Source organism: Lutra lutra, chromosome 4, assembly GCF_902655055.1.
Source record: "Lutra lutra chromosome 4, mLutLut1.2, whole genome shotgun sequence".
Classification (NCBI taxonomy): Eukaryota; Metazoa; Chordata; class Mammalia; order Carnivora; family Mustelidae; genus Lutra; species Lutra lutra.
The window spans coordinates 124,213,559-124,227,340 of record NC_062281.1 but is presented as its reverse complement, the minus strand read 5'-3'; the positions used below and the strand labels follow the sequence as shown (position 1 = coordinate 124,227,340).

The following is a 13,782-nucleotide window of genomic DNA, read 5'->3' as shown; positions in this document are numbered from 1 at the left end:
TTTTTTGTCTTTGAAAATCTGAGTCTTTTGGAAAAGTTGAATAGGCACCACAATGTGAAATCCCATAGAACAACATAGTTTTCTTTTTAAGTAGAAAACCATTTTATCAGCTTTCTTAATACTTGTTTGTGTGTTCTTTATTGTGAAGAAGTAACTTGTTTCACTGTGTTCATTGGTATAATGTGTTCTTTGTCTCTTACCTATGCACTTAAGCAACTTAACTCAGCTCGCCTTGAAGGAGATAACAATATGGTAAATTTCTCTTACATGCTCAACTTCCTGCATGTAAAATGGCTGAAGGTTTGTTGGCCTACTGTGTTTTCTACATCTTGAGTAAAGTGCCTTCTCTTGCTATTATCTGCATGTAAAAGTCTAACGTAGTCAAAGCCATGAATTCATTAGTCCAACAAAAATTACAGAGAATATTAGCTGAAGTAATATTGGAACTTGAGGAAAAGAATTTTGTGTTCTAATTGCCAACTATATTAGCTATGCCAAATTCAGATTTTAGAAAATAAATTTATATATAAATAGTGCCTTTTATCCTAGTGAAAGACATTAATTTAACTGGCACTTTGTATTTTCACTTTTGGCAAAGAAAACAAAATTTACTTAGAGAAAAGTGTAAAGTTTACAGATTGACTTTGTTTTTCAGTATCTTTGATGTTTACCTTAATATTCACCCAAACTCAACATAGAATTAATTTCTTGTGCAGTTTCATGCCAAGACATACTCACCCCCCATATTTCTGTTGTAGCAAGGCCAATTCCCTATTTGGTACTAATTTACTTAAGAAAGTTGCAGAACAGTGATAGCTTTGGGCAAGAATCAGAAATGAGAATTGTTCTGTAGTACCCAATATATATATATTGAGCTTGATTTGAGGAAGTTTTTGCGATGTTAGCAATTTTTAATTTTTAACAAAATAGAAATTCGTAAAATCTGAATATAGCCCAAAAACTCATAAACTTTAGTCAATAAAGATTTATACATGTAGTGTTTGGCATTATACTCCTAGATACGTTACATTCATAGAAGTGGTATGAAATCTGCAGTAGTTATAATAAATTCACAGTTAATTGATTTTATTCCATTAGCATTGAGCTAAAAGGGGGAAAATTCATGTAATAGGAAAGTTTATATACAGAATACTTAAAATGCATTTTTGTTGTTCTAAACTACTCTAATTATTGAAGCCTTCGCTAAATTAAGGCTTTCCTTAGATAGCAAGAGAATGCATTCATTCATTTCCATTGTCCTAGCTGTAGGTGAATGAAAATGTGTGAGCTATTTCAGTCATTGGTAACTTCATATATAAACCATAGGTTTCATTTTAGGTAAGAATATCCTAAACAATTAACAAGACTTTCGTTCACTTATTAGGCATCTGTTTTGCTACTGATATCATCTACTTATAATAAGATGTGTTTAATTCTGGTCATTTTAAATTCATTATATCTCAAGTTTATTGTGCCCCTCTGGTGGCTATATCAATGTCTATTTATCCCTGCTTTATTTTAGTTTCCTAAAATTCTAGAATTTTAGACCTAAATGAGAAATTAAAAATTGTTTAGTCCAAACCTTTCATTTTACAGATGAGAGAACTACAACTAAGATATTCCCAGTTTTTGAAAACTATTACTTAGTAACTTATAAAATTAGTATAAGATTCAAAAACTAATAGTATTGATACATATGAAGGCATACTTTCACAGTACATTAAGCTGTACTGATTTAGTTACTACTATGTTAATGTGATTCTGGAGAAGGAGAGTATACCTTTGAATTAAAAGAATTACATTTTTCTATACTAAGTTGTAGAAAATGTTAAATTCAACTTTCTTTCATGCTCTATTTTTCTCTGATTTTTAATGCTGGCTAGATTTGGGCAGAGGAAGTGACAAAAGTAAGTAAATTATTAAACTACAGAATTATGAAACAGTTGTTATTCATTCAGTAAGTACTTATTGGACAGCAGCCATGGGGCCAGTCATAGTCTTTGCTACTATACCTTATAAAATCTGGAAATTATCATAGAAAGGTCAGAACTGTTTGGCTAATAGTAGCTCCACAAAGCAATGGAACAATGTTACAGAGATGTGCTTTGCACATGCTCTGATACAGTGTTACATTAAGTAGTAATCTTGCCAGGAGACAGTTTACATACTTGGTTTACTTACATGACAATTATGTAAAATACAGTTTATACCATGTCTTATATATTCAGTGGTTGAATATGTGATTGTATGTCACACAAATGAATTTCTTAGATAACTGAAGCTTGTTCTCTCCAGTACCAGAGTTAAGTCTTCTGTCACTTTAGTTGAAAAGATTTGTAAAATAATATTTTACTGCTCCATTAAATACAGAATAGCATATATTTAATTTTACTTACAGTTAGGGTATGAATGTACATTATTGTACCATGTAACAATTAGATCTGTTGTTTGTTTTTGAAGTATGTTGTCTCCTCCCTCAGTGTCAGACTGTCACTTAGAAGCTGTCCATGTGACTGCTACTAGTAGTCCCTCTTTCTGTGTTACCATTTCTAATCTTTCCTAGGATGGGATGTAAAGTAGTTAAGCAAGAATTTAAGGAATAAATTATGACATTAGTGTAGATTTGTTTCAACTGCTATTTGAAGTCTTAAGAAGCATTTTTTTATTTACTCCTCATGTTTGTGCCTACCAAAATTTGACCTCCAGATGAGGACAGTACTTAAGATTGAGGGCAGGTGATAATTGTGGACCCTGACTTTTTCTTTCCTCCCCCCACCCCAAATGTTAACTCTTTATTTTCTGACTTTGTAGGATTACCACCTATATGGTCTATTCTGTGCATAGATTGTGGGGGGTTTGAGTCTATGAATTGGAAATCCAGTGTGAAGTTGTTGACTCCCACTCTCATCCCCCTTTGTAGAATCCATTTATCAACTTAGTTATAGTTCTCCATTGGCCTTTGATTTTTTTCCTGAACCTCTAGCTTGAAAAGAGGACAGAGTATCATGGAAGAGAATATAGGTTGAACAATAAAACCAGGGTCTCTTCCTCTCTGATTAGCATGTAGATACACCAAAACATTTCTGATTCTTCAGTCTCTGTAAGTTCAGGAAATATGTGATATTATGGGAAGAAGCTCATGAAACAAATATTTACATTTTGAATGTAAAACTTAAGAATATATTAAAATGGATTTGGGAAGATTTTTTTCTTCTGTACTTCTCACTTCTGCCATTTTTATAATTTTAAAACTTCATATTCCTTGAATATTTTAAGATTTAGGCCTATAGAAAAAAAAATAGGTGACAGAACAAGATTGTCACAGCAAATGCCTCAAAAGCATGACCAAAATTTCTAACTTACAGTGACCCAGACCTCGTATCACAGATCAACAAATTCTTGCCCTTTTCCCATGTTACAGCTTCAAAGAATTCTTGCTTCCCTAACCCAGCTTCTCCTGTCATATACTCTGGCAGGAGAAGGTATCTTTACTAGAACTCTATGTCTTAACTATAAAACTAAGTCAGGAAATGAGATCTTCTGGAGGACAGAATAAAAATAAAATAAAAATAAAAATTCATTCTTTCTTTAAACCCTTTTTATCTGTCTTTCTAATATGGATCATTCTCTTCCTAAGTAAATTGACTGTGCCAAACCTATTTCAGTTACATCTGCCTCTCAGATTAGTTATGATCATTATGTGTGTCAAAAGTAGAGATGGTTTGGGAGATTAGACTACAGCCACCCCAGGCATACACTGAAACTTGTTCAGGAAGCGAGATTCATTTCCTTCCTGTCATTTACCTTTTCTAAATACAAAGTATGTTGTGCAAAGGTTGACTTCCTAGGCTTTGTAATACGGTGCCTTTTTTCATAATTAAATTATTTATGTTTTGCTCAAACACAGAAGACTGACCCCTTATACTTTCTGAGATCATTTTATAACTTTTTCCACTTCATGCTCAAACTTCCCCGTCACTTAATATGTTACCTAGTTCATTTTCTTACACCTTATACAGAAATAATGCCATTTCGAAGGCTTTTCTGCCATTTCTCCTAATGGTCATTAAATCAAATTGTACTTTCATAGAGACCCAAATGGAACTAGGCTTGTTTACTTTTAAAGTTCATTTATTTTTGGTTTACTATGGTTACTTCTACTAATCAAAACTTTTTCCTATTCAACCAAGCAGAAGAGTAAATAAAGCAAATGTAACACTGAAGTGATTGGTTTTCCTTAACACTTTACTTAGGAAGATCATTGATTTTTTTTCTTCTCCTGGGACTTGATTTTCTACTTCATACTCTCTTCTAGATGACGCGTACTTCAGCCTTGCATTCTGGTTTCAGTCAAGTAAAATTTAATCTTGAATTGTTGAGTAATTCAAACCTATATCCATAAATCCAATCTAGTGGTCACTTCTAATCATCTCTCCCAGATCTGTTGCCAGTGGGATGAGAATGACTACAGCAACCGATGATTTGTTTTGCTGCTACTTCCTTTTTGACTGGTTCGCTAGATTAACTGTTGCCACCAAAAGGTGAAGGAGAGGGAAATGTGGTATGCAAGGAAAATGCTTAGACCTAATGTTTATACTTACTACAGTCTTGGAAATATTTTAATTACCTGGATGTGGGAGGAGCTGTTTATTCTGGAGAGGTAGAAGAAGAGAGCGTTATTAATGACATTATCATCATTGATGATTCCCTGTGTGGGATAAGCTAACTATTTTGCGCAAGTGTGAGATTTTATTTTTCTCTTCCTCACTTACCACCAACCAAGCTAAAGGTTTAAGATTTTTTTTTGCCAGTATTTATTATTTTTAGGTCCCGTTGATTTTTTAGTGAACTATTTTGTCTCAGCACTAAACCTGTATCAGAGGGCCAAAGCTAGTGGTAGTGGTGTGCTATTATATACACCTTTTTCCAAATCTGAGGTCAATGACTTCACCAATGACTTTGGTAGCTTAAAACGAGCTGTGGTTGGAGTATTTGTACCATGAAAATCAGCACAGTAGAACTTACTCACCCCACTCCCAGCACACCACTCATTAAAGGTGTGCCCCATAACTTGCAGAAAAACCCTAGCATATCTTGTATATAATAATGATACTTAAGGCACATTTTATATAAAGTTTGAAAAGAAAACTGGAAAAGTCATTTATACAAGAAAGAGTCCTTTGAAAGAAGCTAAAAACTGTGTGCCTAGAAACAATATGTTTGGTAACTAAACAGAAGAGGTTAAAATCCTATGTCTTCACTTTGAATTTTTTTCATTTGAGATTAAAGACTTTTTAAAAAAAAATTTTAAAATTAAATTTTAAAAAAGTATTATATGTTGAATATGTCTTACAAAGAAGCCAAAAAAATAAAATAAAAATAAAAAAATAAAGACTATCTTTAACTTCAAAGTAAAATAGCTCTAGTGATAATTGAGAATTTTTTTAACAATTTTTTTTTTAAGGATTTTACTTATTTGAGACAGATAAAGAGAGTGCATGAGCAGGGGGGAAGGCAGAGGGAGAGGGAGAAGCAGACTCCCTGCTGAGCCAGGAGCCAGACATGGACTATGCTGGGATCATGACCTGAGTTAAAGGCAGACACTTACTATCTGTGCCACCCAGGAGAATTTTTTTAAATATTATTTTATACATATAAACCAATATTCTTAAAATGTCATGACAGCATATTGACTGTCTTATGGTAGTGTTTCTAGGCTTTTATGTATATGCCATTAAGCTTTGACATTAATAGATTCTTTTGAGTGAAGTACTGGTAGGGAATTGGATAATGTAGAAAAGCTAAGGTATCGAAAACAGGGACATTTAAACACAGCAGAGTCGGAGAATTGCCAGCTTCTCATTTAGGGTTTACTTGGGGGATTTTTAAACTCTCTAAACAAGTGTACATAAAATGGACTAAGTCCTCAAATAAAATTCTAAAACTGTGTTCCAATTTAAGTCTGAACAGGAATTGAGAATAACTCAAAGTGAATTTGATCGTCAAGCAGAGATTACAAGACTTCTGCTAGAGGGAATCAGCAGTACGCATGTGAGTATTTATTCACTGGGAATTCATTTGAAACAGAAGACTTTGATGATCCTAAGGCACTGTGAGGGGGAAAACTGAAGTTCAAAACTTTTGCAGTCATTTATCAAGGAAATTTAAATTGCAGTACTTTCCAAGATATTTAAAGAAATATTTTAAATTTTTGTTTACACCTCATCGCCTAGTTCTCCCACCATCATCAAATCCATTTGTTGGTTTTTGTTAGCGCCATAATTTGTTCTTACACTATTAACTGAGGTCAGCCTTGATAAGCCTTGTAGTAGAATGCTAGATACTGGTGATTTTCCCTGAGTATATGTGCTCTGTTTACCCCTTGGAATTTAACACGTTTAAGTAGATTATAGACCTAAGAGGTAACTGTAACTTTCCTTTACAGGCCCATCATCTCCGCTGTCTGAATGACTTTGTGGAAGCCCAGATGACTTACTATGCACAGTGTTACCAGTACATGTTAGACCTCCAGAAACAACTGGGAAGGTTGTAATTTCCTTTTCACACATGAAACTCCTGATAAGAGAAGAAATTCAGATTTTTGCATATGAACTAATAATGGAGGTGAAGATTAGAAGAATTAAAGGCTTTTATTAGCTTACTTAAAATCAGTTTTGTTTTATTTTATTTTAAGGAAAATAATTGTCAGACTCGTGAGGTAACAAAAACATTGTGTGCTCTTCTGGCACCCAAAAACTTAACAGGGGTGAGAACATAGTTTAGGTGAATACTTTTTTAGTGCTATGTAGAGAAAACTTAAGTGTTTGAAGTATACTTCTCTCTTAAAATACCTTCCAGTTAGTTGAGGGAGATTACATTGACACTTATTTGCCCTTAGAGATAAACTAATTTATACTTAATCATTATTTACCTGTCCACTATTTAAAAAAAAAAGTTTTAGAATAGTCTATAAGACCTCAAGCCCAGCCCATGATGTAATTATTAAAAATTATATTTTAATATACTTTAAAGCAAAATGATAGCACAAAACACACATAGCCTGGTCATTCATTCATCAGATGTTTATTGAATACCTGTCATATACCAGGCACTGTTCTGTATTCTAGGATTATATCAGCAAACAGAACAGGCAAAATTGATTTCCATTATGTAGCTCACATTGTAAGGAGACACTAGAAATAAAACGATTTATAGGACAAACATGGTCTCTGCTAGGTCTAGAAAGAAATACCTCGGTATTTAAAGTCTAGGTAGAAATAATAGGCCATTGGCAGATAGGCAGTAAGTGGAAAGTAGAAGTCCAGGTTTCTGTGAAGGACCTCTAGCTGTGACTCAGGTGGGTCTGACATTATTTCACAGATGAAATTATTCTAGTGGGAATAATCTAGATAAAAGTAGCCGGGACAAATTTTCCAGACAAAGGAAGAACACATATATGAAATGGCCAGAGAAAAGAGATAGTGGCAAGTTGAGGGAACTGACACTAGTTTGTACTGGATGGAGCATACATAGTGTTTGAGTTAAGAATGGAATGGTAGATAAGACTACAAGAGTGAAGCAGGGTCATGTCACCAATGCCATGTAAAGTAAGTAGTGATGAGTTTGAGACTTACATAGTGAGGAGCCATTAAGGCAAGGGAGTGATATAATATTTAAGGAGAAATATAAGGAGAAGTTATTTTCAAGGAATAAGTTTTTTTAAAAATCACTTTGGTGTTCCTTTCTGCATATTAATCCTTTAAAACTAGACCTAGAACAAAATTAGGCACATCCACAAAACGAATTTTAGATCCTAAAGATTAATTATAGCCTGATACCACTGGTTATTCCAATAAGATTTATAGAAGATTCATACTTCTGTATATTTGAAGTTTGTTAATGGTATTCAGTATCTGAAAGCAGAATACTACTTTATCTGCACTTCATTACAACTATTTTAAGCCCAGGAAGCCTTAGTACTTCCTTTTCACTTGTCCTGTTATTTGGGGAGTGCAGCAAAGGGATCGCTGTTGTTACCATTCATACCTGTACTCCATTTAAAGCCACACAGATGCTTGGAACTCTGCCATTCAAACAAAATGCTAGTATTGCACTTCTGGATAAGCTCAAACATTATAGACTCAAATGGGTACTATTGTTCTAGGGAAGAAGTCTGGCTTACCTCGCTACCCACAAAGAATTAGATTACTGGTGAGGACCAATGATAGAGTGTGGGGGGAATTTTTAAGTCCCTAATGTTGCAAGTTAGGCTTTTTAAGAGAGTATACAGAAATATTCAAATGCAGTATTGGACAAATCATCCAGTTACACTCTAATTCAGAAGCTATTTCTGAAAAGTAGAACCAGATTGTCATGTTAATGGTTATAGTAGTGTTGGTAGTAGTAGTAGTCGTTGGAAGGGCTCCAGTTGTCCTCAGGCACTCCTCTGGACACCTCATATGTAATGTGATAGTCCTCACACTAGTAAGGGTAGGTATTGGTATCTGTATTCTACAGATGAGGAAGCAGAAGTCACAAAATTTGTAAATGTATTTTACTTTTAAATAATTAGAAGGTTTTAATATATCAAGCTACAGTGGCAAAAAGTCTATAGTTTTTAAAATATATCAGTAAAAGTTCTTATAAGGTAAAAATGGTCTTTCAGGGTTTTGTTGTTTGGTTGGGGTTTTTTGTTTTTGTTTTTTTTAAAGATTTTATTTATTTATTTGACAGACAGAGATCACAAGTAGGCAGAGAGGCAGGCAGGGAGAGGAAGGGAAGCAGGATCCCTGCTGAGCAGAGAGCCCGATGTGGGGCTCGATCCCAGGACCCTGGGATCATGACCTGAGCCGAAAGCAGAGGCTTTAACCCACTGAGCCACGCAGGCGCCCCTTTGTTTTTGTTTTTACCATTAATTCCTCAAAATTGACATAGGTAGACCTCAGTGGTAAACAAAGGCTAATTATACTAATAAATTTGAAAGTAAAATTCCATGGTTAGAGACTTTCAAAACCCCACATATGTGGGGAATGAGAGCTTATTTTTTTTAATCTTCAGAAATGTATATATTTAGTCACAGCTGAGTTCCTCAGTTCACTGAGGAAGATATGCTAGGAAAGGTGTTCCTAACTTCAGAGTAAAATCTGAATTAGAAATTAGGGTTTCTTGTCATTAGAACCCTGTTAATTTGTCAGAGAAATATTTGCTTTAATTTTTAAAAAATGCACTATTCCAGTCAGGAAGGATACAATGTAAACAAAACAGACCAAATCCCTATTTTCACTGAACCTACATTCTGTTTGGGGGCAGAGGGAAGTAGAAAATCAATATGTGATTTGCATAGTGTATTAGAAGGTGATAAATACTGTGAAGAAAAATAAGCAGGGAAATACTTCTTGATTAGGAGTAGAGGCTTACACTATTTAGGGAAGACAGATTTGAAAGATGAGAGGAAGCAAAGCAGGCAGGCAGGCATCTGAGAGAAAGTGCTCCAGGAGAGTGTATAGTAAGTAGAAAAGCCCTGCAGCAGGAAAATAGTTGTGATGTTCAGGCAGCAGTAAGGAGGGCTTGGCTGGAGATGAATTGAGGAAACAGGAAGCTGGGAGACAGAGGGCTTTGGCCTTTACTCAGACATGAGGAGCCCTTGGAGAGTTTTACACTGACCTTTGATAGGATTGTTCTTGCTCCTTTGTTAAAGGTAAATGTTACGGGGCATGGGTGGAAGCTAACAGACCTGTTTAAAACTTACAATCCGTTCAGGAGATGATAGTGGCTTGGATCAGGGTGATTGTGGTAGATATGGTAGAAGCAGTCAAACCCTGGGTGTATTTTAAAGGTTGAACCAGCAGGATTTGCTGACAGACTTCATTTATATGGGGCTTAAAGGGGTCCAGATTACTGCAGGTGCTTGGCCTGAACAACTAAAAGAATGGAGCTATAGTTAGTTAAAATAGGGAATGCCACATGAGGAGCAGGTTGGGTGGTGTATCACCCCAGGTTTACACCAGAAGCCCAGTTTTAGACATGTGAAGTTTGAAATGCCTATCCGACATCTAAGTGGAGATACGGAGATACCCAGTTGTAGGATATGCAGCTTTTGAGTTTGGAGGATAAATTAGTGGTAGAAATTAGAGAGTGGTCAGCTTATCAAGGGTATTTAAATCTGAGACCAAATGAAAGCCTGGCTCTAAGTATAGGTAGAGAAAAGAAGAGGGCTAAGGGTTGAGCCTTGAAGCACTCCCAGCACAGCTTAAGGAAGCAGTGGAATGGAGTAACAGGTAAGATGTAAACCAAGAGTGTGACCTGGAAGTGGGGTGAAGAAGGTAGAGGAAAGTGGAGGGAAGGGATCCACTGTGATCACTAGATAGGCCAGGTGAAATGAGGTGTATTAATAGACTGCTGGATTTAGAACACCAGAGTCATTGCTGTCGTCGACAAGAGTAGTTCTAGCGGAACAGTGGAGGCAAAAGCTTGTCTATAATGTAAAAGAACAGAAGAGGGACTGTGATGTTGAATTTAGATAAGTCTTTCAGAGGCGTTCTAGTGTAAAGAGGAACAGAAAAATGAAGCAGGAGCTCTAGGAGAAAGTTTGTCTAGCAGATTCTTATTTTTTAAGATAGAAATTAGCATATTTGTAAGCCGGTGAGAATGATACAGTACATGGAGAAATACGATAGCATGGGAAAGAAAAGGAAGATTGCTAGTGTGATGTCCTCGAGAGGAAAAAGAAAGTGAGATTTTTGTGCAGAAGTGAAGAAATTAACCATAGAAGTGTAGACAGCTCATCTGTAGTAAGAGGACAGATGATCACAAAAGCTTAGATGTCTCGTGATTGTTCTTTTTCTACTCAGTTCAAAAGGAAACAACTCATTGGCTGATTATAAAGGTTAGGGGAGGGCGCCTGGGTGGCTCAGTGGGTTAAGCCGCTGCCTTCGGCTCAGGTCATGATCTCGGGGTCCTGGGATCGAGGCCCGCGTCGGGCTCCCTGCTCAGCAGGGAGCCTGCTTCCCTCTCTCTCTCTCTCTGCCTGCCTCTCCGTCTGCTTGTGATCTCTCTCTGTCAAATAAATAAATAAAATCTTTATAAAAAAAAAATAAAGGTTAGGGGATAATTGCTAGAATTTAACTACTTTCTTTATGCTGCTGGCTGACTGTGATTTCCAGATGGCACAGTGGTCATGAAGGAAATTGGATTTTATGGAGAGATCAATTTCACCCACCTTACCAGATGAGGTCTTTTTATATTTATTAAGATTTAAATATGAATTTTCAACCTTAGAAATGGTTGGGTGAGAATGAATATAGGCCAGCCATTTTATGCTGTTTTCCATTTAGTATTGGAGAAACATTGAATGAAAATTTTAATTATCTTTAAATTTTAAGATATATTTATAGCACATCAATCACAGAGATTTTACTAATTTCTTTTTTTTTTTTTAAGATTTTTATTTATTTGTCAGAGAGAGAGGGAGAGAGAGTGAGCACAGGCAGACAGAATGGCAGGCAGAGGCAGAGGGAGAAGCAGGCTCCCCGCCAAGCAAGGAGCCCAATGTGGGACTCGATCCCAGGACGCTGGGATCATGACCTGAGCCGAAGGCAGCTGCTTAACCAACTGAGCCACCCAGGCGTCCCTAGATTTTACTAATTTCTAATAAAACTTTTATTTTTACCCCCTAAAAAATAGAAGACAGAATGAACTTGTGAAATTTGCCCTATTCTCACTTTGAGTCTTCATTTTGATAACTACTAGTCGTAGCATAATATTTGAATGCCCATGTCGTCACCTGTCTGTATGCCCACTAAGGAATGATATTTTTTCTTCTTAGTATCTTCAGCTTGTGGTAGTGGTTCTGGACATGTGGATGCTCCATAAATATTTGTCATTTGAATAAGTAGAAAAATGTGATTGGATCAGTTTTATAAAAAAAGTATGGCTGTTGAAATATTTCTCAAAGAATTAACTTGAGAAAAATTTCACTCTTGTGATAGTATCTAATATAGAAGTAGCTTTTCATTGTGTTTAACAACTCTTAAAGGCAGGAAAAGATTAATAAAACATACTAGTGAAAGTTTTTTGGAAGTGTTTTAAGGATAAACTCAATTTTTTCAGGAAAAAAATGGCATTTTTTTAACTTTATAATTGTGAAGAGAGCTTTGAAAAAAAAAAAAAACTTTGAAGGACTTATATTTGGAAAACACCTGAATTTTCTATAGTATAACTGGCCGGAAAGGCATAAATTAGATAGCAACCTTTGTCATTAAAATATTACTGACATCTGTAAATCTTTATCCAGTGGAAGTTGGTAGAAAATAAATACTGCCACCAAGTGGTGGTATTCAGAAGCTCTAGTAACTGGTCTATTGGACATTTTCTTTTCAACAGTTTTCCATCCAGTTACTGTAACAACAATCAAACTTCTGTGGCACCCTTGCCATCTGCTTCATCAAATGTGATTGGTTCTTCTGCCTTGTCTTCAACAAGTGGCCTAGTAATTGCCTCTCCTACCAACCTCATTGACCTTAAGGAGTGCAGTGGCAGCAGGAAGGCCAGGGTTCTGTATGATTATGATGCTGCAAACAGTAGTGAATTATCACTTCTGGCAGATGAGGTGAGTAATATATGGGTATAAGAAAACCTGTATCGTAGATTGACGTATTTTCTAGTATTATAGTAAAGTGTAAATTCTGCATTAATTTTTTGGAAATAGTTTATCGTGAATACTTTCATAGATTTAAGATGGTTATATTAACATTTTATAAAAAAAATTTACTATTCTTTAACAAAATAGAATATCACAGAAATATTTAAAGCTTTTAACTGCTAAGTAACTAGGAGATTTCTAAAACTACCTCTAATAAAATCCTTTATCTTTTCCCAAAATTGAGGAAAATGTTTAAAGAACTTTAGTAATGAATAAACAGATTACAAATCTGATTACTCTTCTATTTGCTTATTTTGTAACATAGTTAATAACTGGAAATATTTTATTTTGTAGGTGATCACTGTGTTCAGTGTCGTTGGAATGGATTCAGACTGGCTAATGGGGGAAAGGGGAAATCAGAAGGGCAGGGTGCCAATTACCTACTTAGAACTGCTCAATTAAATAGGTGGACTATGGAAAGATTACCCATCATGACACCAGTATTTATATACAATTAACTCTAAATAAAGCAGGTTTAAGTATCTTCCATGTTAATGTTCTTAGGAGACTGAAAAGAAAATACCAGCCACCAGAAGCCAGCCTTTCTGCCAATAAAATTGCATGGTACATATTTCATTACAGAATTTATGTTAGTGCTTTCATGCCAAGAATGTTTTCTTACAAAATTCTCTTTCTACTGAGGTTTCACTAATAAGCAGCTTCTACTTTTGAGCTCCAACTTAAAGCAGAAGAACTGTTTTCTACTGAATTTTTCATTAATGGCAAGCTTTTTCTTTTATGTAAAATAAATTTATTGTGAATTGATATCAGTGACTCATTTATTAGGTATAATTAATAGCCAAAGAATAAAACTAAAATTTGTTTTAAGCTGTTGTTTTAAAAAGAGCTCTAGGATATAATCCTCTTTTGTGGAAAATAGATTATTTCTGAATGTTTCCATAAACAGAAATGCAATTATACCATGTTTACCTTGTTTTCCAACAGAAATTGAATTATTTCAATACTGTATCTCAGTGGTTAGGGGGTTTTGGGGTTTTTATTAAACACTACTAAATTATTTCTTCTAAAGTTAAGAAAAACTAGTCCTTGAAAAGCATTATTACTCTGGAATATTTTCAGCT

The 13,782-nt window shown here is 35.1% G+C and overlaps 1 protein-coding gene across 2 annotated transcripts in view; it reads left to right on the top strand.

Moving 5' to 3' along the window:
- Positions 1-13,465, top strand: part of SH3GLB1 (SH3 domain containing GRB2 like, endophilin B1) — a 35,559-nt gene extending 22,094 nt beyond the window's left edge. Inside the window, exons 6-10 of one of the 2 annotated variants that reach the window (XM_047728562.1) lie at positions 1,884-1,907; positions 5,962-6,051; positions 6,446-6,546; positions 12,382-12,607; positions 12,995-13,465. In XM_047728562.1, coding sequence (XP_047584518.1) covers positions 1,884-1,907; positions 5,962-6,051; positions 6,446-6,546; positions 12,382-12,607; positions 12,995-13,102 — 549 coding nt within the window. In that variant the 3' untranslated portion in view covers positions 13,103-13,465. The remainder of the gene's footprint in view (positions 1-1,883; positions 1,908-5,961; positions 6,052-6,445; positions 6,547-12,381; positions 12,608-12,994) is intronic. The other variant, XM_047728563.1, reaches the window with a different exon arrangement.
- Positions 13,466-13,782: the final 317 nt, after the last annotated feature.